Below are 23465 nucleotides of genomic sequence, written 5' to 3'. Positions count from 1 at the left end.
TTTTTTTTTTACTTCATCAGGCTGGTCAGGAGGGTCTCCTCTACCTATCATTACCTGGTCCCACGAAACTTTTGAGATGCAATCTAGCAGCCTGAGAGAAGAGAGAGGAGTTGAGCTCACTGCCCGGCACCTTGCCTGGGGTATTGGTGCCCATCTTTTTGCTCCAGAAGTGACTCTGAGGGGCTGGGTGAGAAGCAGGAGGCCATTAGGACCCAGAGGCTCTCGGAGCACTCTGCTTTGCCGGCTGCCTCTCACCGCTCACTGCAGTGCTTCAGGCTTCAGCAGCTTTGGAGAAGCATCAGCTGAGAGGAGCTATCACATGGGAGCCGGGACTGCTCAGCAAAGGTAGGAGTTGCCGACTAGGCCAGGAATGGGGGCCAGACCCAGGGCCTGGTGGTGAGTGCCAAGGTATCCCCATAGAAGGGTGGCTTTCCAAGGACCAGCCCTGCCTACCTTCTGGTGAGCAGTTTGATCAGGAGATGGGCTCTCAGGTATCCCAAAGGCGGTATTGGGGTGTGGGCATCTCTGAAGCCCAGAGCTGGGGGGTTGATCATCTCCTGCCGGCAGGAGTACCCACATCCTGCAGACAAACAGCATTCCCCGTCTGTCTTGCTCCATGTCATGGAGATGGGTCTCCCACATTCTAGGAATGGGCCCTTCAGCATCCAGGCTGATGGGCAACTGTGTCCTGGGCGTGGGCAACTCTGCTGAGGATAGGTGTTGTAGCTCCCCAGAAATCTTCCCTAGCTTAGGAGGGGCATGCTCTTGTCTGAAGGAAGGCTAGGCTCAGGTCTTTGGGATGGAAGCTCTGGATCTGGAAAACAGGTGCATGTGAATCCCAATACCTCTGTGGCCCTGGGCTGGGCACTTATGCACATCTTGCATCCTGTAACTTGACCATGCCCCTGCTAGAGGCCCAGATCTCAGGCCCTAGTGGCAAAGCCTTCTAGGTACTGAAGGTCCTGGAGGTAAGAGGGGTGCTGTTGGAAGGAAGTAGTGGGGGAAGGAAAGCATCTGTTGGGGGAGTAGGCATAATGATATGACCTGGGAGAAGAGTAAAGATCACTGGTTTCACCTATGAAACTGCTACACCACAGCCCTCCCCTCCATAGCCCCCGTCCATTAGTGAGGGAGTGCCAAGTAGCCAGATGCACTGATCTGTCTGTTAAGTGAAAAATTGGAGTCCTGGCATTTAGGAGTCATTGTGGAGACACTGGCAAGCTTGAGGGGGCTATGAAAAAGAGCAACGTCCAACGCCTTCGGGCTCAGGGCTCCATCATGGCTGCATGGCATCCCTCCAGCTCCACGTGGAAACCACATCTGCTTCCCTCTGTCTGGGACTCTTGATGTCCATCCAGACATGGTGGGTCTCCTCCTTCAGCCACCAGGGAGGGACTCTGAACTGCATCGTCTGGGCTTCACTCATAGGCAGAAGGGATAGGTAAACTGCAGCATGGAGAGTAAGGAGGAAGGATGCTTCTCCTAGCATTTCTTTCAGGCATTTTTCCTGGTAGACTCTTATGAGAAGCTGATGTTTCACTTTTGTGCCCACTCTTCATCTTCTCTGCAGACCCTAAACCTCTGTGGGCATGTTAACTGTGAAATGAGCTTTCTGTATCCCTAGAGAGAGGCACGTCTCTAGGCAGTTGCCCAAAGTTAGGGCTTCCTCAAGTCCAGGAACCCTGGCTACCCTTTCCACAAGAGAGTCCCTTGGCTGGCACATAGCTGGCTGACTGAGTGTTCTTGGAGTTTGTCCTAGGGGGCAATGATTCAACTATCAATTTGAGTTTGATTCAATTCACAAAATTGTATCCAGCACCTATTGCAAGCATAGCATGTTAGAAGTTGGATCGGTGTAAGGTTTGTGGAAACACCAAAAACCAAAGGTGACTGTAAGGCTGTAACTGTGGAGGAGAGTGAGACCCATCTTGCCATGTGGTCCTCTTTATTGCAGCCATAGAAATGATGGGTTTTTAAACTGAGCAACCTCAGTGCCTCCTCCTTACTTCTTTTTCTGTGACTGCAGTAACAGTCTAGAACCAAGGGGGTTCTTGGTCAGGGATCCTCCAAGGGTCAGCTCTAGAGACCAGAGATTTGGAGATCTGGGGAGCTGGAGGTTGGCAGCAGCTCCTTTCCCACAAGAGGGACACAGTGGCCTTGAAGAGTTCATGAGTGGGTGGAGGAGGGCAGCTTGAAAGTGACTTCTGGCTTTGGGAGCAGTGGAGGCTGGATGAGCTGGCTTCCCTGTTTCCTTCCAGCCGGGACATTTTATTTTCATTGCTCCTTCTCAACATTCCCAAAGTGGCAGCTCTTTGTGCTGGGAGTAGTGATGTCAAAAGAACCTAAAGCACAGCTCTCCTTCTCAGGTGATAGCCCCAGAGCAGCAAGAGACATTTTTAGAGACAGCTGAAATTCAACTACTATTTACTGGATGCTTATTATAGTCCAGCCAGCATGGAGGGCACCTTCACATATGGCATGGCACAGTGAGCAAGAGTACTGGCCCTGGGGCCAGACTGCCCAGGTAGGTGCCCAGCCCTTGCCGCTTACTAGCTGTGTGACCTTGGGTAAGTTACTTAACCTCTCTAGACCTCAGTTTCACCCCTTGCAAAATGGAGATAAAAATAATATCTGCCTCATAGGGTTGTGTGAGGAATAAAATGAGTTAATATAGGTAGAGTGCTGAGAACAGGGCCTGGCATGTGGAAAACGCCGTATTAATGCTACTGCTTGTCATTAATATTATTATTAACAAATCACGCAGGATCCAGAAACACAGTTGTGAAGCAAGTCTTCTTCCTTTCATTTTACAGATGGATTTATGAGGAAACTGAACTTCAGAAGATTCACAGAGTTAGTAATGCCCAGAACTGGGACTAGAAACTAAATTTTGTGCTCCTTCTACTCCCCAGCAGCTCCTGCCATTCTGGGGAGACAAGAAATCAGGAAATTTACATAAGGAACCCTAAAACTGAGGCACCATCCCAGAAATCAGCAGGACCCTGGGAAGGAGAGAAAGAGGATTTAGAATCACCGGCTAACAGTTCTGGAAAGGGTAAAAGGGTATGGAGAATGAGAATGGCAGAAAGGAGATGGAAAAGGAAGAGGTGAAGGCCATTTCGAAGGCGAAGTGTTGAGTGGGTCAGGCTCCTGTACTTCTCACGTCTCCTGCTTCTTAGCAGTCACCAAGGCAGATCCTGGAGCCACCTCTGGCCGGAAAGGGGATATGAGCTTCTGATCCTTCAGCTGCCTGGCCTGGCGCTCTGTACGCAGACAAACCTGCCCAAGAGGCTCCAGTAGGAGGCGTCCCCTACCAAACCGGGAAGCCTGGGCCTGGGCTCGCCATCCCAGGGTCGCTGGACTAGGATGGGGGATGGGCCTGTGACAGGAGGTACCCTGGGTGTCCTCTTTCGGCCCCATGGAGTCCTCACCCATCCCCCAGTCATCAGGGAACTCTTCGACTTTGGGGAGGGTCCCTCAAACCCCAGGTCCCTCTACTGCCAGTGGGGTCCCGGAGGTGGGGCTGCGGGATGTCGCTTCGGAATCTGTGGCCCTCTTCTTCATGCTCCTGCTGGACTTGACTGCTGTGGCTGGCAATGCCGCTGTGATGGCCGTGATCGCCAAGACGCCCGCCCTCCGAAAATTTGTCTTTGTCTTCCACCTCTGCCTGGTGGACCTGCTGGCTGCCCTGACCCTCATGCCCCTGGCCATGCTCTCCAGCTCCGCCCTCTTTGACCACGCCCTCTTTGGGGAGGTGGCCTGCCGCCTCTACTTGTTCCTGAGTGTGTGCTTTGTCAGCCTGGCCATCCTCTCAGTGTCGGCCATCAATGTGGAGCGCTACTATTACGTGGTCCACCCCATGCGCTACGAGGTGCGCATGACGCTGGGGCTGGTAGCCTCTGTGCTGGTGGGTGTGTGGGTGAAGGCCTTGGCTATGGCTTCTGTGCCAGTGTTGGGAAGGGTCACCTGGGAGGAAGGAGCTCCCAGTGTCCCCCCAGGCTGTTCACTCCAATGGAGCCACAGTGCCTACTGCCAGCTTTTTGTGGTAGTCTTTGCTGTCCTTTACTTCCTGCTGCCCCTGCTTCTTATCCTTGTGGTCTACTGCAGCATGTTCCGAGTGGCCCGCGTGGCTGCCATGCAGCATGGGCCGCTGCCCACGTGGATGGAGACACCCCGGCAACGCTCTGAATCTCTCAGCAGCCGCTCCACGATGGTCACCAGCTCGGGGGCCCCCCAGACCACCCCACACCGGACGTTTGGGGGAGGGAAAGCAGCAGTGGTTCTTCTGGCTGTGGGGGGACAGTTCCTGCTCTGTTGGTTGCCCTACTTCTCTTTCCACCTCTATGTTGCCCTGAGTGCTCAGCCCATTTCAACTGGGCAGGTGGAGAGTGTGGTGACCTGGATCGGCTACTTTTGCTTCACTTCCAACCCTTTCTTCTATGGATGTCTCAACCGGCAGATCCGGGGGGAGCTCAGCAAGCAGTTTGTCTGCTTCTTCAAGCCAGCTCCAGAGGAGGAGCTGAGGCTACCTAGCCGGGAGGGCTCCATTGAGGAGAATTTCCTGCAGTTCCTTCAGGGGACTGGCTGTCCTTCTGAGTCCTGGGTTTCCCGACCCTTACCCAGCCCCAAGCAGGAGCCACCTGCTGTTGACTTTCGAATCCCAGGCCAGATAGCTGAGGAGACCCCTGAGTTCCTGGAGCAGCAACTCACCAGCGACATCATCATGTCAGACAGCTACCTCCGTCCTGCCCCCTCACCCCGGCTGGAGTCATGATGGGCCGCTGGACACTCGGAGGGATGTGGGGCTGGGGGCCAGTTATGATCGCAAGGACCACCTTGTGGGATCACCTTTTCCCAGCTGGCTAGGGCTGAGGCTGGGGTCTCTGCACACAGCTTTTGCTTAGTGTTTCCTGGGTCAGGAACAGAGTCAACAGGACGAACGTGTGCAAAAGCCTTGGACTTGGCTGTGATCTTTGACTGCTGGGGGAGGGAACCTGGGTATGGTGAGACGGTGACGAGAGAAAAGGGTCACAAAGGTGAGGTGAAGCCTCTCAACCAGTGAAATTTCCATGCTTCCAGAGGCAGGGAATTCTCTAAGGGTAGGAGTTGGAGGATACAGGGCAGCAGGCCAGGTTTGGAGTTATTCTAGGGGCCATTTAGGATATTTTATTTTTCAGTGTAATTGTCCAGGGCAGTAATTGCACCCAAGCAAGGTAAGAAAATGACCCATGTTTTCTCATTTCCTTGCTAGGTTTAAAAAGAACTAAATTATAGCCAAGTGTTTCCACTTGAGTTAATAGCTCGTTTTTCTGGTTTTATACCTGAGATTTCCTTAAAACGAGAGGACCAGTAGGGTGTATTCCTTTACTGAGTTTGGCCAGAAACAAGGCAAAATAGAAATTAGGGTCCATGGAGTAGAAGATAGGAAAGCTGACCGCTCTCCCACTCTTCAGGATAAGCCCTTCTGTTCTATTTCTCTGTCTCTCTCCTGCACACGGGAGATCAAGGGTAGAGCCTAATCTCAGCAGAGACAAGAATAAGGCAGAATGGCTTTCCTCTCTTTTAGGAGGAAGAACTAGAATGCCTGGGGGTCAGATGGGCGAGGGTGGAGGTTAGCATTTGAATTGGTGAAGTAGCTGGATACAGAGAGTCCAGGTAATCAGCCTGATCGATAATACTGCGAATCTTTTCTTTCCAGGACTGGCTTCCCTGATCTCTCTCCTCATGGCAGCGACCCACCTCCAGTCCCGTGGACAATCGGTTACAAGAGACTTAAGGTTGGGCATGGGAAGGGTGGGGTTTCCATGATCCATTAAATGCCTTCCTACTCCCATTCATCGCTCTCAAAATTAGCTTCAGTGACAAAGACTTAAATCTCTCTCCTATCTGCAGCACTGGATTGGAGAGAGGGCACAGGAGTTGGTCTTGGCTGTTCATTGATTGAGACTGTAGGAACTGTGTTGGTTGGTATTGGTGGTGGTATTTTCAACAAAGAGGGAATAATTGCAAACTGGACAGGACACCCATCTGGGACCACCTGTCCATCCTACTTCCCTCAATTGAATCAGGTAACACTAAAGGGTCAAGGCAGGGCCAGAGGGTGGTGTGGTCTGCATTTGAACAAATTCCTGGCTCACTGAGCATCAAAGGGGGAAATGGGCTGCTGGGAGTGGGATAGTCTCCCCTTTAAACAGTTAATAAATAATTTTTATAAAAGGTTATACTGATATCAACATTGACTCCTTTAGTTCAATTCAGTGCATAATAGTTGAACACCCACTAGTCCCTGGGACCCACACAGGGTGTGTGGTCACTGCTTTTAAGGAGTTCATAGTCTAATTTGATGAGATACCTTGTATTTTCACAAAGCACTTTGATCTGATAAAGCACTACAGAATGTGCTTCAGAAATATACTGGAGAATATGTCCACGGTTCTAACTTCTGAGAGTTCAGCCCATGGCAGCAAGATGCATACCTGGAAGCTTCCTGCAGATTGTAGAAAGCATAGGGGTTGTAAATGAAACGCTCTAATGAAGAAAAAAAAAATTAAATGAAACTGGGCAAACAGCTTTCCCCCTTTGTTGTAGGAAAATTTCTAGGTTTATCTTCCTACCACTAGATTATTATACCAGTCTAGTGCCTATTACATTGAGGAAGTCACCTAAAAACATAGTATATATAGGGAGGAGAGTCGTTTGTGATTGAAAAACATGTTCACCTCTCCTCCCTATTAAAATAAATGCATACTGAGGAATCAATCATTCCTAGACAGGGAAAAAACTTCTTTCCAATACCACTAATCAGCTATTAGATACAAAGCATTGCCAGCAGGTGGCAGTGTGAGTCCAATGGAAGGAGGAAACGGGAGTGTATGTGGTGGGAGGAGGAAGGCGAGGGCATTAAACATTGCCTGGCAGCCATTTTGTTAATTTATTTTGCCTTTTCCTTTGACTTTGCCCTCCAACCCTTCCTTCACATACACCAAAGAAGAAAGTTTTAAGAGTAAGGATATCTTTAATTCAGGCTGAAATTTCCTGACACTGTGATCTCACTGGTGTTTATTACAGAGTTTGACATACATGGGTTCATTTGCCATTTATTTTTCCCTGTAGGAGTGGATCATGAAGGAAATAAAAATTTCTCTTTTATTATGCTGAGAACTTTCCCAACAATTTCTGCTATGACCACCTTCCAGGAGTTTTCTAGTCACCAGGATGCCTTGGTAAAGTTCAATACGTAATCTTTGGCTCTGAAAGCTGTTCCTGGACAAAATCTGAGCTAACTCACTGAAGAATCAACAGATTGAGGCAACCATCCGGTCAGTTACTTTTTCCTGCATCCTGCTGGTGTTGGGGTAACTCCCAATCCTAGATGAAAACCTTAGACTTTCTGTTGTCAGGTGTCCCCAGGCAATATCGTACAGGGGCATGATAGAAAAAGGTAACTCTGGGGTCAGAGAGATCTACTTACTCACTATGTGAAGTTGGGAAAGCTGCTTAATTTCTCTGAGCCTACTTCCTCACCTGTAAAAATGGGGATCTTTATTACCTACCTCACAGGGTTGTTGTGAGGATTAAGAGATGGGATGTGGAAGCACCTAGCCATATCTGGCAAATAGGTACTCAATAAATATTGGTTTTACTTCCCTTTCCTCTTGCCCTTTTTCCCCAAAAGTATTGATAATGGAAAAGCGGTCCCTTTCATTCTAACAGTCATTTGGGAATGACTGGGGGACTATTCAAACCTTGAAGAATTGGCATTGCTAAGAGTTATGGTGGACGAGGCTTTTTTAAAGTGGCTCTAATCCTCTAATTAAATCCTTCTAATTAATGAATCATCACTATATAGACCTCTCTGTTGGGACCTTACATTCTCAAGTTCAGATTCTATTAGAGAAAGAAAGTAATTTACAATCACAGGGAAAGGGTTTAGGGACTGAGTTCCCTTCCCTAGAATGTATAGTAATTATGGGCTTATTTGCCTGAAAAGTTCATTTAGGACTACCTTCACGCAGTATCCAGGGTTATTAGTGAAAGATGCTATCGGCTTGGGGCTTTCACAGTGGACTTGTTTCAGGTGAGAATAGGGCTGAGAGGCAAATTTTACTAGAATTTCTCCTTTTGTATGTAATCGCAACAGGAAATTTTAATAGGAGATTCACAGGATGCACTGGTTTGTTTCAGGGTGTGGAACTGAAGCTGACTTATCTTGGTTTTAGTTCTAAGACCCTAAGGTAGGAAGATCTGAATTATACTGGAGAGAAGGGCAGCATGGAAATTTTATGGAGGAACTACGGGCTTACCTTTAAGGTTATCGAGTGTCTGCTAGCGATTTCATGTGGCCTTTTGCCAACATAGGTGTTAAGCAAATCTCAAGCCCACAAAAAAACGTGAAAGGCATAAGGACCAGGGGACATTTTGAGAGGAGTCAGTGGGCCAGAGAGGGCAAAAAGATATTGCTAAGGTCCAGAACACAGTCGGTGTTACGGTCTCAGATGTGTGACGTGAACGGCGCCCAGGCCGGGCAGCTTGTTCTCATTTCATTGATCCGATACCCCAACAGAGGCAGTGTCCCACACTTGGGTAGGGGCCCCGAGTCTCCAGAGCAAGAGATCAAAGGGGTCTTCTAACAGCAGAGAAATTATCAGCAGAAATTCCCGCGCGGGATGTAGGCTTTAATTTAGACATCTCCGCCCCAAAACTGGCATTTTGAACGCGGGAGGGCATTATTTGTTGGAGGTCCCGGTTTTTCTCCATTTATCCAAATCAGGTAGCCGAAAGGTAAATGAGGCTTCAAGTTGGGCGGCGGGCAGCGAACTTGACAGAACCTCGAAACTGTAGATCCGCCGCCCAACCTAGCCGCCAGGTCCCCGTGACTTCCGCTTTCGGTCTCAACTCCTCTCCCCGAGGAGAGTGGTTTAAACGGTGAAGGCTGCGGGGCGTCGCCGGAAGTGTCGTAAACGCCGGATATCCGGTTCTTCACGGCGCTAAGGGAGCTGACGGAGAGGGCCGCCGCCCAGCAGTAGACGCTGCCTTAACCTGCCGAGCCGCAGTGCCCGCGGTGTGTGAGTGAGCCCGGGCCGGTGTCCCCTCTTCCGCCGCCACCATGGGCTGCACGTTGAGCGCCGAAGACAAGGCGGCAGTGGAGCGAAGCAAGATGATCGACCGCAACTTACGGGAGGACGGGGAAAAAGCGGCCAAAGAAGTGAAGCTGCTGCTACTCGGTGAGGGACTGGAGGCGGGGACTGAGTGGTGGTCGGGAGAGCCTAGGCGCTTGGAAGGCCTGAACGGGGTCTAGTCGGGCCGACGAAAAGGACTCTAAAGGGATCTGGAGGGCGTGCCGGGTGTGGGGCGGGGTGTTGGGGTTCATAGCTGAGGCCCCAGAGGGCGTGATGAGGGGGGTGGGGTTTTGGGGTTGCGGGAATTAGGCTGTAGAGGGTGTGACTCCGGGCTGGAATTGCGTTTAGCAGAGAGACTTGGGAGTATGGGCCGGTAGGATATTGAGGGATTAGGAATATGGGGAAAGCTCATAAAGGAAGAGTTGATACTCGGGAAGGTTTTACATTGGGTTGGAGCGTGTTGGTGATGGTTTGTGAGTTTGGAGCGTCGTGTTCTTTGGAAGGATAAAGCTAGGAGGCTTGAATGGATGGTATAGAGACTGGAACAGAATGGTCACATAAGGACGTTGACATTTGTTAGTGAGAGAGCCTTTTGAACTGTTGGATTATCCAGGAACATGAGGGTAGGTAGATGAGATAAATGACAAGTTATCAAGTATAAAGGAAAAGAGCTTGGGTGCAGAGGCCATCTCTACCTTTCCACCGCTTTCTATCATTTTTATTTTCAAAGTTTTATAACGCCTTCTTCTGTTTTTATAAAAGGACGGGAAATGGTGTGAGCTGAAGAAATTTAAAGAATGATTTGTTTGAGGTTTGTAGCAGAAGATATAGTGAACAAGAGATTACACGTTGGAGAGTGCTGAACAGTTGCTATAGATGATGTGCAGTTGGAATAGTTATCTTAGGATAAGTTACAGAGTTGGACATACTTACTGTAAAGACTATGGTAGACTTCTGGTGGCTGTTGTATCCATTTTGGCCTCTTCAAAGCAAAACCATTGGCTTCAGGAATTACTGTTTATGTTATCTGATAGTGGTTTTAAGTGGCTTTTTTTGTGCAGTCGGATGTGTTTTACTCAACACGAGTTTTAAAATTTTTGAGAGGCTCAGAAAATCATACAAAGAATCCTGGCATTAGCTTATTAATAAATCAAGCCATGTTTCTTCATTATTAGTATTTTCTAGGGTAGTATTTCCATTAGAGATGAATAAGTAGGAGTAGGGGTTTCTGTAAGCAATAGAAATTTACTTTTTAAAACAATTGATTTTTGAGGAAAAGGAGTCACTTTAGGGGAAGTGCTAAATTTTCGTGGTATAAAGCTCCAGAGACAGAATGTACCGTTGTAACCCAAGACTTATTTTGTACTCTAGGACATGCTAAGTGCCCCAGTAGTCTCTTCTTAACGTATTTGGTTGGTTGTAGATTGCAGAGGCTCTGGTAATAGCTTTTTTGGATATACTATAAAGGGAAAGTTATGTATTGGAGCTTAAGCTTCCGGTTTGTATACTTGAACTTTCAGAAGATGCGAATTCAAATTGTTCTAGACTGCCACTGTCTGTATGACAGGTGGATAAGCATGGTCCCTGGTACATAGTAGGTGCTCCTTAAGTATTTACTGTTAACCAGCCTGAGCCAGCAAATGTTGAACATTGGTCTTTGGGGCCTTTGAGAAATTTGATATAAACTATAACATTTAGGGCATTCACTTTTTTTTTTTTTTTTTTTTTTTTGAGACGGAGTCTCCCTCTATCGCCAGGCGCGATGTTGGCTCACTGCAAGCTGCACCTCCCGGGGTCACGCCGTTCTCCTGCCTTAGCTTCCCCAGTAGCTGTGACGACAGGCGCCTGCCACCACGCCCAGCTAATTTTTTGTGTTTTTAGTAGAGACGGGGTTTCACGGTGTTAGCCAGGATGGCCTTGATCTCCTGACCTCGTGATCCACCTGCCTCAGCCTCCCAAAGTGCTGGGATTACAGGAGTGAGCCACCGCGCCTGGCCAACATTTTCTTTATTGATTTATTGGTTATGAAATTAAAGATGTATTCTCATCTTCTGTGAGTGATTTGATTTACACTGACCAACAGAGATACCCTCAGGACATCAGCTTATTGTAATGTAATTGGAAACTTTGAGACTTTCTTCCAAAAGGCAGGATTAGGCAGGCACAATTTGGACAGGCGGAACTTGTCCATATGTCTAGAAGAACTTTTATTCAGGATTTTACAAATAGTGCATTTAATTAAAAACAAAATTAGACACTTGATGACTTAGGGAACTTGAAAGGCAGTGAGTAAAAATCAAAGTACTAAACATATTTGCTTTCAATTTTTATCAACTTCATTCTTTTTTAAGTAAGATTTTTTTTTTTAAATATTCTTGAGCAAGTTAAGTCCAGAAATTCAAGTAGTTTGCAGAAACATATGTTCTTGCTTGAGCCATATCGTAACACACATAGAAAATTAAAATTATCTTCTATGCTATTTCTGTAAGCAAAATGTACCCAAAACAGTATACAATTTTCTTTTTCCTGGATAATATCTCCTTTGCTGTAGATGCAAGTCGTTTTTACTTTATCACTATGGAACTTAGTTTAAGTTGAGATCTATCTACCTACCCTTGTGTCTCCTGGCACATGATATATTTTCTTATGGGAGTATAGTTTAACATGGTGATTAATAGCATGGGTCCTGAAGTCAGACTGCTTCAAATCCTAATTCCTATTTACTAGTTATAGCCTTGGGAAAGTTAATTTCTCTTGGCCTCAGTTTTCTTATCTTTAAAATGGAGAAAATAGTGCTACTTCTAGGATTGCTGTGAGGATAAAATATAATGATGTAAAGCAGAACACAGCTTGGCACATAGTACTGGCTTCATGAAGATTAGCTATTCTTATTAAGTCAAAATGAATGTTACAGATTGTAGGTATTATGGAAATCATACCAAATTAAGAAGCTAGTGTGGCCAGATTATTAACAGACACTTCAGTATTATAATTCTTCCTTTGATAACCTTTGGTTTGAATTTCCTTTAGATGTTCTTGGAAAGGGCTGGGCATGGTGACTCATTCCTGTAATCCCATCACTTTGGGAGGCCGAGGCTGGTAGAATCACCTGAGGTTAGGAGTTCAAGACCAACCTGGCCAACATGGCGAAACACCATCTCTACTAAAAGTACAAAAATTAGCCGGGCGTGGTGGTGTGCACCTGTAGTCCCAGCTACTTGGGAGGCTGAGGCAGGAGAATCACTTGAACCTGGGAGGCAGAAGTTGCAGTGAACAGAGATGGCACCACTGTACTCTAGCCTGGGTGACAAAGTGAGACTGTTTGTCTCAAAAAAAGTGTTCTTGGAAAGATCTTGGTAGGTATATCAAATTAGTGTTTAATTATGACATTCTGTTGAAAAGATACTATGCAAAGCTTCCCAACCAATGTTCCAGTGCTTAGGATGGCATATAGGTGTGCTGTTTACAAATTTTTTATAGGATTGAAATTTTAAATCATTTTTAGAAGTTCAAACTTTTACAGCAGTTGAAATTACATTTGAACATCTTTGGTATGATTTCCTCTTTAAAATTCCTGAATTTGGTAATTTGGTTATTTACTATTTAAAAAGGTAGAGATGGGGGTCTCATTATGTTGCCCAGGCTGATCTCAAATGCTTGGCCTCATATGATTCTCCCAGCTTAGCCTCCCAAAGTGTTGGGATTACCAGTGTGAGCCACTGTGCCTACCCTACCATGAATTTGGTAATTTGAAAAAATTGTATTTGGTATAAATACTAAATTTATACCAATTTTATATTTAATATCATCTGTAATACTTTGTATTTTTTATGCCATAATTTCATAATAAAAAGAAATTTTGTGTGTGTGGGTTTTGTTTTGTTTTGACCCCAGGACAAGCAAGAAAATTTTTTTTTCACCAAACTCTTTCAGCTCACCCCAGTGAGCCTTACAAATATTTTAAATATGTGCCATCATGTAATAAAGGTTGGGAAGCACTGGTATAATGGATAAGAGCAGTGCTTTTGGATTCACACAAAACTGAATTTAAGTTCCACCTCCATTTATTAGCTCTGAGACCCAGAGCAAGTAACTTAACCATAAGAATCATAATTTTTACATATGTAAAGCAGAGATGATGTTTCATAATATGAAATGAGATAATACATGTAAAGTGCTTCACATTAGTGCCTAGCAAATAAAAAATAGTAAGTGGTCACTTCTCACAATGATGATTGTGAGACTTACCATTTTAGCTACTTTTTTCAGAGGTTTTTCAGACAGCTATTTTGTTATTTTCCATATTAATATACTCTTTTCAAAGATCTTCACATAATTTTAATATCCTTTTGTGGTGAAAGGAATTAAATGTTAGTCCTTTTCTTTTTTTACTCGTCACTATACTAATGAAGATATTTAGTTTTGTAAGTTGTTGAGTGATCTGCTCTCTGAATTTCCATTTCTTGATAGTTTCCTTTAGCAGGTTCTGAGAAAACTTAAAAAAATACTTTGTTCTTTGGGATTTGCTGGTGGTAGTATGGCAAAAAGCCAGTTGCATGCAGAGAACTGGAATCATCTAATTTACTTGAACTGTTTATTATACAGTTAGTTATTTATATTTAAATCACTGCATATTATTGGCTGAATATGCTTATTGAGAATAAGACTGCCCTTTGGTAAACATGCCATTACATTATATCCTCCTATAGGATTATGCCCTTTATTATGTTTGCCATTTACTTGGGATAAGGTTCATAGCCTGTTACATTTCATGTGAGGATGCATCTTGTGTCTCGGGGAAGAAAAGCTTTGTGTTTTATAAGCACTTATCATTCTTTGTGTCTTTTATTTAAATGCATTAGTCACTTTTTTTTTTCCTTTTTTTAACATTTCAGTAAGTTTTTGGGGAACAGGTTGTGTTTGGTTACATGAATAAGTTTAGCAGTGATTTCTGAGATTTTGGTGCACCCATCACCTGAGCAGTGTACACTGTACCCAATGTATAGTCCTTTATCCCTCACTCCCCTCCTACCCTTTTCCCCGAGTCCCCAAAGTCCATTGTATCATTCTTATACCTTTGTGTCCTCATAGCTCAGCGCCCACTTATGAGTGAGAACATACAATGTTTGGTTTTCCATTCCTGAGTTACTTCACTTAGAGTAATGGTCTCCAGTTCCATCCAGGTTGCTGCAGATGCTGTTATTTCATTCCTTTTTATGGCTGAGTAGTGTTCCATGGGTGTAGAGGGGCGTGTATGTGTGTGTGTGTGTATATCACATTTTCTTTATCTACTCGTTGATTGATGAGCATTTGGGCTGGTTCCATATTTTGCCATTGTGAATTGTGCTGCTGTAAACATGCATGTGCAGGTACCTTTTTTGTATTATGGCTTCTTTCCTCAGGGTAGATACCCAGGTGTGAGATTCGTGTATCAAATGGTAGATATACTTTTAGTTCTTTAAGGAACCTCCACACTGTTTTCCATAGTGGTTGTATTAGTTTACATTCCTACCAACAGTGTGAAAGTGTTCCCTTTTCATCACATCCATGCCAACATCTATTTTTTTTTATTATTTATTTATTATGGCCATTATTGCAGGAGTAAGTTGGTATCACATTGTGGTTTTGATTTGTATTTCCCTGATAATTAGTGATGTTGAGCATGTTTTTGTAAGTTTGTTGGCAATTTGTATATCTTCTTGTGAGAATTGTCTGTTCATGTTCTTAGCCCACTTTTTGATGGGATTGTTTTTTTCGTGCTGATTTGAGTTCCTTGTAGATTCTGGATATTAGTCTTTTGTCAGATGTATAGATAGTGAAGATTTTCTCCCACTCTGTGGGTTGTGTGTACTCTGCTGATTTCTTTTGTTGTTCAGAAGCTTTTTAGTTTAGTTAAACCCCTTTTTTAAATTTTTGCTTTTGTCTTTGCGTTTGCTTTTGGGTTCTTGGTCATGAAGTCTTTGCCTAAGCCAATGACTAGAAGGGTTTTTCCAATGTTATCGTCTAGAATTTTTATGGTTTTGGGTCTTAGATTTAAGTCATTAGCCCTATACACCAACAGTAACCAAGCTGAGAATGAAATCATGAACTCAGTCCCTTTTACAATAGCTGCAAACAAAAAACAAACAAAAATACCATAGGAATATACTTGACCAAGAAGGTGAAACACCTCTACAAGGAAAACTACAAAACACAGCTGACAGAAATCGTAGATGACACAAATAAATGGGAACACATCCCATGCTCATGGATGGGTAGATTCAATATTGTGAAAATGACCATAGTGCCAAAAGCAATCTACAAATTCAATGCAATTCCCACTAAAGTACCACCATCATTCTTCACAGAATTAGAAAAAACAATCCTAAAATTCATGTGGAACCAAAGAAGAGTCCGCATAGCCAAAGCAAGACTAAGCAAAAGAATAAGCCTAGAGGCATTACATTACCCGATTTCAAACTATACTATAAGGCCATAATCACCAAAACAGAATGGTACTGGTGTAAAAACTGGCATATAGACCAATGGTACAGAATAGAGAACCCAGAAATAAAGCCAAATAACTTCCAGTCAACTGATCTTCGACAAAGAAACAAAAATGTGAAGTGGGGAAAGGACACCCAATTCCACAAATGGTGCTGGGATAATTGACAAGCCACATGTAGAAGCACTAATCACTTTTACAGTCTGAAAATATGGCCCTTTTCAGGAATTAAAAAAATGTAATCTTCCCTGACTACGCTATTCCTGTAGTACACTGATGGCCATAGAGTGGGTGCTTAATACTAGATTTGACAGGGCATGGACGTTTCTAATAAGTGCTGCTGCTACGTTTCTTTAAAAAATAATTTTTAGCATATTAAACTTATATGCACTATTACAAAAAAGTCTTTTAGTTTGTAGGCAGTTGTCTCTGTTAAAAGTGATTCCTGGCCTAGAGATCTTTTAGAGATGGTTAGTAAAACCTGAAGCACTATGCCATTCCTCCCCCGTGGTGCTGAGCTTCTTCATCCTCTAGCTTCTTGGGAAGGAAAAGGGAGTTGTTAGGCCTCTGCAGATATTTCCTTTTTTCCTGTCCTGTCTCTCTTCCTTCCCTGGTTTCTTCTACAGCATACTTTCTATTGGGGAAAGGAGTGTGTGTGTGTGTGTGTGTGTGTGTGTGTCATCAGGTCCTTCCACTAACTTCCACTCTTTTTTTTTTTTTTTTTAGACAGAGTCTTGCTCTGTCACCCAGGCTGGAGTGCAGTGGTGCAATCTTAATGCAACCTCCGCAATCTCACTGCAACCTCTGCCTCCCGGGCTCAAACGATCCTCCCATCTTGGCCTCTTGAGTAACTTGGACTACAGGCTAATGCCACCACCCCTGGCTAATTTTTTGTAGAGATAGGGTTTTGCCATCTTGCCCGGGCTGGCCTTGAACTTCTGGGTTCAAGTGATTCGCCCACCTCAGTGTCCCAAAGTGTTGAGATTATAGGCTGAGCCACTGTGCTCAGGCTCTAACTTCCATTCTTAAAAGTCCCTCATCTGTAACCAGGAAAAAACAATATAGAGAGACAGATGGCAGGAAAATCAGTAGCTATACAAAAATGGAATGTTCAAAACGCGGAAGAAAAAACTGAGACATTGTGAAGAGTCTTTTGGTTCCTTTATTAGAGGACAATTTTTTACTTGGAATTTTTGAAAAATCTGTTCTCTCTACTTGAAATGGTTTCTCTTTCTGCTCTTCCCCCAGCGTATTAATGAACTACATCCTGCTACTTACCTCAAGTCAGTTTATCCAGTACAGAACTTGCCTTCACTCTTCACCCCCAAATCCACCTGTTGGGAACTTTTCTGTTTCAGTACCACCATTCTCGACATCATCTAGACTGAAAACAGCACTTGTTTTTAACTCCTCTCTTAAAACCAGTCAGTTGTGAGGTCCTGTGACTCAGTCATTACTAGATTCCAGATTTTTGGTCTTTAAGGTTTTTGGTAGACTGATCTAGGATTTTAATATTTTATTTTTCTTAGTAAATACATTTTAAAAATCTCAGATTGCTGTCTGTTATGATTACTATTTAGTTCTCTTTCCTCCATGAAACTTTTGAGACAGTCTCACTCTGTTGCCCAGACTGGAATGTAGTGGCACAATCTTGCATCACTGCAACCTCTGCCTCCCAGGTTCGAGCAATTCTTGTGCCTGAGCCTTCTGAGTAGCTGAGATTACAGGTGTGCGCCACTGTGCCCAGCTGTTTTTTGTATTTTTAGTAGAGATGGGGTTTCACTATGTTGGCCAGGCTGGTCTCAAACTTCTGGCCTAAAGTCATCTACCCTGCCTTGACCTCCCAAAGTGCTGGGATTACAAATGTGAGTCACCATGCCTCACCATTGGTGAAATAGTTTTGATGTTCTGAATTGGATGTGACATGACTCTCTCTTTTTGAAACCTCATAGTACTTTTTATGCCACTTATAGTCTGCCTTATATATGGTTATTTATGAACTTACCTGGTCCTAACAATATGGTCTTTTAGGGCAGGAGGACTAAGTATTTCTCATCTTTGTATCTGTTGCAGGACCTAATATAATGCTAAAGTGTTTTTGCCCATAAGGAATAGGGAACACCACTCATACAAGTCACAAGTAAAAGAGGTATATTGAAAGGACACAGTAGGCAACTTCATAGGTGTTAGACATTCAAGAATAGGTAAGAAATGAAATACAGGTAGGTTGTATGTACGTGGATTGTGATACCCAACCCCCACTCTCTCCCCTATTTCTCCTAGAGCAGAATGACCTCCCCCGAGTTTTCAACTTTGGCTTACTCTGACATCTTCTGTGGCTCACACACTGCCCGACCTCGTAGTTCAAGTGCTTCATGTTATCTGATGCAGGCTCGCAGGATCCCATTCCCGTTCCTGGGAAAGAGTATCAGATTGGCCCAACCTTGTCATGTGCCAACCACAATCCAGTCATGTATGGTTGGGGTATAGCAGGGTTGATGGGGTATCATGAGTTTTATAAGGTAACCCTTTCAAGGACTGGAGTAGGTCAAATTCTCTATTAAAGGCATGGCCAGAGAATTAATGTTTAATAAAGAGATGACAATGCCTAACACCTAGTAGGCACTCACTAAATATAAGTTGAACATAATGGAATGACATGGGAATATTGAGGAACTAAACATATCACTGCTTTACTTTCTCGTTAGTTCATGAGAACGTGCCTGCTCATTCTCAATATTACCATCTTGTAAGGTTGGGAGAGAGAACTTAAATTCAGATTTAAAATTAGGCCAGGCACAGTGGCTCACGCTTGTAATCCCAGCACTTTGGGAGGCTGAGGTGGGCAGATCACCTGATGTCAGGAGTTCCAGACTAGCCTGGCCAACATGGTGAAACCCTGTCTCTACTGAAAATACAAAAATTAGCCAGGTGTGGTGGCGCACACCTGTAATCCCAGCTACTTGGGAGGCTGAGGCATGAGAATCACTTGAACCTGGGAGGTGGATGTTGCAGGCAGCCAACGTGGCACAACTGCACTCTAGCCTGGGTGATAGAGTGAGACTCTAACTCAAAAAACAAAAACAAAATTTAAAATTAAATTGAAGTAGGGTACAGGATTTTAAAGTCCCATTATCAACACATTCAACTCAGAATAGTTAATGTAACCTGAATTTAATTACCTTTGATTTTAATTTAGGAATTAATTTTTTAAAATGCATATAACCAGCTCAGGGTCTGTGCTTCATCATCACCCTGGCTTTTTTTTTTTTTTTTTTTGTGCTAATTTTTCCTCTTACTACTTTTATGAGTATCAGAAAATTGTCCAAAGCTAAGGGAAGAAATAAAACACTATTTTTGCTCCTTATTAATAATTTTGCTTCGAAGTTTTTGTTAGAGAGTAGGTAAAAACATTTGGCAAAGTAGATTGCTCATAGAGTTAAGCTATCCATGCTTTGTTTTTACCTTTAGTTTAGTTCTGTGGCGGGAGCACAGGGCTTGTTGAAGGGAATGGGGAAGAAGGGATGCAGGTCTTCATTAATAAGAAATGTCGGCCAGGCGCAGTGTCTCACACCTGTAATCCCAGCACTTTGGGAGGCCGAGGCAGGCAGATCACTAGGTCAGGAGTTGGAGACCAGCCTGGCCAGCATGGTGAAACTCTCTCTCTACTAAAAATACAAAAAATTAGCCAGGCATGGTGGTGTGCGCCTGTAATCCCAGCTATTTAGGAGGCTGAGGCAGGAGAATTGCTTGAACCCAGGAGGCGGAGGTTGCAGTGAGCTGAGATTGTGCCACTGCACTCCATCCAGCCTGGGTGACAGAGCGAGACTCTGTCTCAAAAAAAAAAAAGGAAAAAGAAATGTCTAGAGCAGTGTGCACTGAATTTGTTCACGTTACTGAAGTTCATTTTTAAACTTTGTTTTCTAGTCAGTAAAATATAGTAGACTAGCAATAATAAAACACATCTCTTTGAACTGGTAACTCACATCAGAAATAGAAGATGCCATGCAATTAATATAGGGCAAAGAGACTGAAAATTGAGAGATTAGTCCTTATCACTGAGCTTCATTTTCTTTTCTTTTTACTACTGAGGGGTTTAAATTGAACCTCAGGGGTCCTTTGTCTGTGAACTTAGTATTGTTAACCAGATGGAATATTTTAGCAAATTGTAAAGATAATTATTTTTGTGTTATGTCTCTTATTCTTGAGTTTGATTGAAATTAGTTTAATATCATAAAGCTGATTAGAAAGATAGTTAAAAACTGAAGTTAAAAACCTGAAAAACGTAAATTCATGAAGTACCCCAATGTCAGTGTTCAAAAGAAAATACAAAGAAATCACTCTAGTATTTGACTTCCCCTCCAATTTTAATTGTCTTTTGGTATAATTCTTTTTCGATGTTTAGCAAGTTAAAGTTATCTTTAAGCCTTTATCTGTCCAGGTGATCCTGTTACCGGCTTAGTAATCAGCTGTATCATTTCTGTAATTCAAGCTGCTTGAACTGAATAACATTGTGTTAGGATCACTGTTTAATTGTTCTAGTTTTGATAGATACAGTGCTTTATGTAAGTGAAGTACCCTATTTTTCATGACTTTCTGTTAAGTTGTAACAGAAATTCATATATCTGATGTGAACTATGCAAAGAAGAAAGATACCTAAAAGACCAAATTTGTTTGACTTGTACCTGAATAATGGTCTAGTGATCTTAGAAACAAGTTTCAGGAAGAGCTAGTCCTCAGATCTGAACTTCCTTTGATTTCCAAGTTAGACTTAGACACCTAAAAGTTTAAGAAAGATTGTTAAGGATTAGCTGAGATGTTATTGTGTTTGTTGATCCATTACTAATTGCTGTTAGGGCCTCTTTTTGTCACCAAGTCACATTTTCAGATGGATAAATGTTTTTAATATTAATACAAAACATCTTTGTTTTGAACGATGTTAGTATTTTATATCTCAAAGAATTCCTGTTGCTCTTAGAAGTAGATAGTATTCTAAGTCATAATAATAATAATTATTATTTTGCTGCTCAGTATAATATTCTGAATTTTTTCTAGCTGTAGCAGCTATTGAGTCAGGCATGCCTTGCTGTGATCAAAACATACACTCTGTTTGTATATTTAAATTGTACTGGCTGGGCAGAGTCTTATAATCCCAGGACTTTGGGAAGCTGAGGCCGGAGGACTAGCCTGGGCAAGATGACAAGACCTTGTCTCTACAAAAAATTTGACAGAGACCCTGTCTCTTTAAAAAAAAAAAAAGTCATTTGAGAAACAGCAAAAGTCCTCTCTAGTCAATGCTCTTGTGATCCTCCTGCCTCAGCTTCCGGAGTAGCTGGAACTACAGGCATGCACCACTATGCTAGGCTAATTTAAATTTTTGGTAGACATGGGGTCTGTCTACAGTGCCCAGGGTAGTCTTTAACTCCTGGGCTCAAGTGATCCTCTCAACTCACCTCCCAAAGTGGTGGGATTACAGGTGTGAGCCACCTTATCTGACCTGATTCACTGCTCTTAAAGAGCTGATGTGAAAGTGAGTTTTGAAGGGTTGTTTTAAAGTGACATATCTTTAACAGAACATTTTCCCTGTATTTCTTCAAGTTAGAACTTGGGAATCATTAACTTCAAAACAGGGCTTTGTTTGATGTAATGATGAAACTACTACCATGACTTATGTAGTCCTGAGGTATATGTTAGGATAGTTCAGTCTTAATTTTGGTTCATTCCAGGGTATTGAGAATAATTTGCTTCTTTTCTCCTTCTGCTTCTAAGAAGAAAAGTATTTCTTATTCTATTTTTGTTATTATGTTTGTAATTAAAATCCACATTCATGTCCCCAGCAAAAGTTGAAGTAGTTCTTGAAACTTTTTCTAGACTACTCAATTTTTTTAAAATAAACTTTTAATTTTGGGAAAATTTTAGATTTACAGAAAATCATTGCAGACAGTGCAGAGTCCCTATATACTTTACACCTGTTTTTCCTTAATGTTGATACCTTACGTAGCTATGGTACATTTGCAAACACTCAGAGATTAATATTGGTGCCTTAATGTTAACTAAACTTTACATTTTATTTAGATTTCAGCAGTTTTCCCACTAATTTTCTGCTCCAGGATCCAATCCAGGATACGCTATTGCATTTAGTCAAGGCTACTTTTTATTGAGCTTTTTGGTTTTCAGTGTTGCACTGTTCAGTGGAAGGCTTATGTATTAACTTGTTTTCCAGCCTGGAGATATAAATGAGAAATACACAGAATTCTTAAGCAGTTCAAGTAGGGGACATATGCAAGTAAACAATGGTAATAAAATGTGATTACAGAAGGAATAGTCAATTTTGTGAGGAGGAGGAGGAGGAAGAGAGAGAGAGATTTACATCAGGGAGGCCCTCCCAGAGGAGGTGACATTTGAAATGGGCTTTGAAAATTAAATAGCAACTCTTCTTTTTTTTTTTTTTTTTTTTTTTTTTAGTTTCTTCCTTTTAGAATATTTTACCAAGCAAAAAGCTGGGATGAAAGTTAAATAGGAACTCTTAAGGCAGAGGCTGGAGAGAAGGATATCCAGACAAAGGGAATAGTAAGCACAAAGACTCAGAACATGAGTGAACAAACAGATTTGATTGAAATGAAGGGTTGGTGCCAGCACTTTGGGAGGCCAAGGCGGGTGGATCACGAGGTCAGGAGATCGAGACCATCCTGGCTAACACAGTGAAACCCCCATCTCTACTAAAAATGCAAAAAATTAGCCGGGCGTGGCGGCGGGCGCCTGTAGCCCCAGCTACTTCGGAGGCTGAGGCAGGAGAATGGCGTGAACCCGGGAGGCGGAGCTTGCAGTGAGCCAAGGTCGCGCCACTGCACTCCAGCCTGGGCGACTGAGCGAGACTCCGTCTCAAAAAGAAAAAAAAAAAAAAGAAATGAAGTGTTGGTTCAGGAAGAGTGTAGAAGGTGAGCCTGAAAAGGTATGCAGAGGATTTGGAGAGTGTTTATGTGAATTTTTTTGGTAGCTGTAGTTTAAGCTGTATTATGTATGTATGTGTATACTATGAATATATGTGTGTGTGTATATACATACACAAAATATATATGTATGCACACATATGGAGTAGGTTCTGCATCTGGATTTAACCAATGACAGATCAAAAATATTGAGAAAAATAAAATAATATGACAAAAATTAAAGTATAACAACTATTTACATAGCATTTACATTTTATTAGGTATTATAAATAATCTAGAGAGGATTTAAACTGTACAGCAGATTGTGTGTAGGTTATATGCAAATACTACACCATTTTATGTAAGGGACTTGAGCATTGGTGGATTTTGGTATCCTAGGGGAATCCTGGAACCAATCCCCTGTGGATACCAAGGTATGTGTGTGTGTATAAAATTTAGGGAAACTCATCCAGAGACTGCATTGTTCTCCTTCTTATTACCAGCTTTTTTTTTTTTTTCTTTTGCCATTCCTCCACTAATTCATGCTGTAACAAAAGGTTAAGTAGAAGTAAATACATATGTGAAATCCAGACTCTTTTGGGTTTTAGCTTAACAGCTTTGGTGAGCATTTATTATAGTAAAGGAAATTGAAATTGCAGGCATTCTTATCTGGCAACTCAGTGTGTAGTGTTTGCTGTTAGTGAATTTTGAAAGTGTAGTTTGATTTACATTTGATTAAATACACCTGTAGAAACGTGCGCTATGCGGCTATCGATGTTAGAGGGCCCTAGGTAGGGAGGAATATGATTTCAACATTTTAAATCCCAAAATTATAGAATTTTGGGATGTAGGGGTTTTGATAAGTGATTTAGCATTGCAATTAACTTTGGAGGACATCTGCAATGTAATGAATAATTATTTCTATGGGTTAAA

The 23465-nt window shown here is 42.9% G+C and overlaps 2 protein-coding genes across 2 annotated transcripts in view; both read left to right on the top strand.

Annotated features, from left to right (window-relative positions):
* The first annotated feature begins 263 nt into the window (after positions 1 to 263).
* On the top strand, positions 264 to 4869 carry GPR61 (G protein-coupled receptor 61). Its single transcript, XM_023232688.2, has 2 exons — positions 264 to 345; positions 2814 to 4869. The coding sequence occupies exon 2, from the start codon at positions 3419 to 3421 to the stop codon at positions 4772 to 4774; it is 1356 nt and encodes a 451-aa protein (XP_023088456.1). The 5' UTR covers positions 264 to 345; positions 2814 to 3418; the 3' UTR covers positions 4775 to 4869.
* A 4024-nt stretch (positions 4870 to 8893) lies between these two features.
* The window catches only part of GNAI3 (G protein subunit alpha i3), a 46411-nt gene continuing 31839 nt past the window's right edge, over positions 8894 to 23465 (top strand). The window contains exon 1 of the mRNA XM_023232689.3: positions 8894 to 9224. Within this exon, the coding sequence (XP_023088457.1) occupies positions 9107 to 9224 (118 nt within the window). The 5' untranslated portion in view covers positions 8894 to 9106. The remainder of the gene's footprint in view (positions 9225 to 23465) is intronic.

This window comes from Piliocolobus tephrosceles, chromosome 1 (genome assembly GCF_002776525.5).
Source record: "Piliocolobus tephrosceles isolate RC106 chromosome 1, ASM277652v3, whole genome shotgun sequence".
NCBI lineage: Eukaryota > Metazoa > Chordata > Mammalia > Primates > Cercopithecidae > Piliocolobus > Piliocolobus tephrosceles.
Note: the sequence above shows the minus strand (reverse complement) of the source record. Positions and strands in the feature narration are given on the sequence as shown.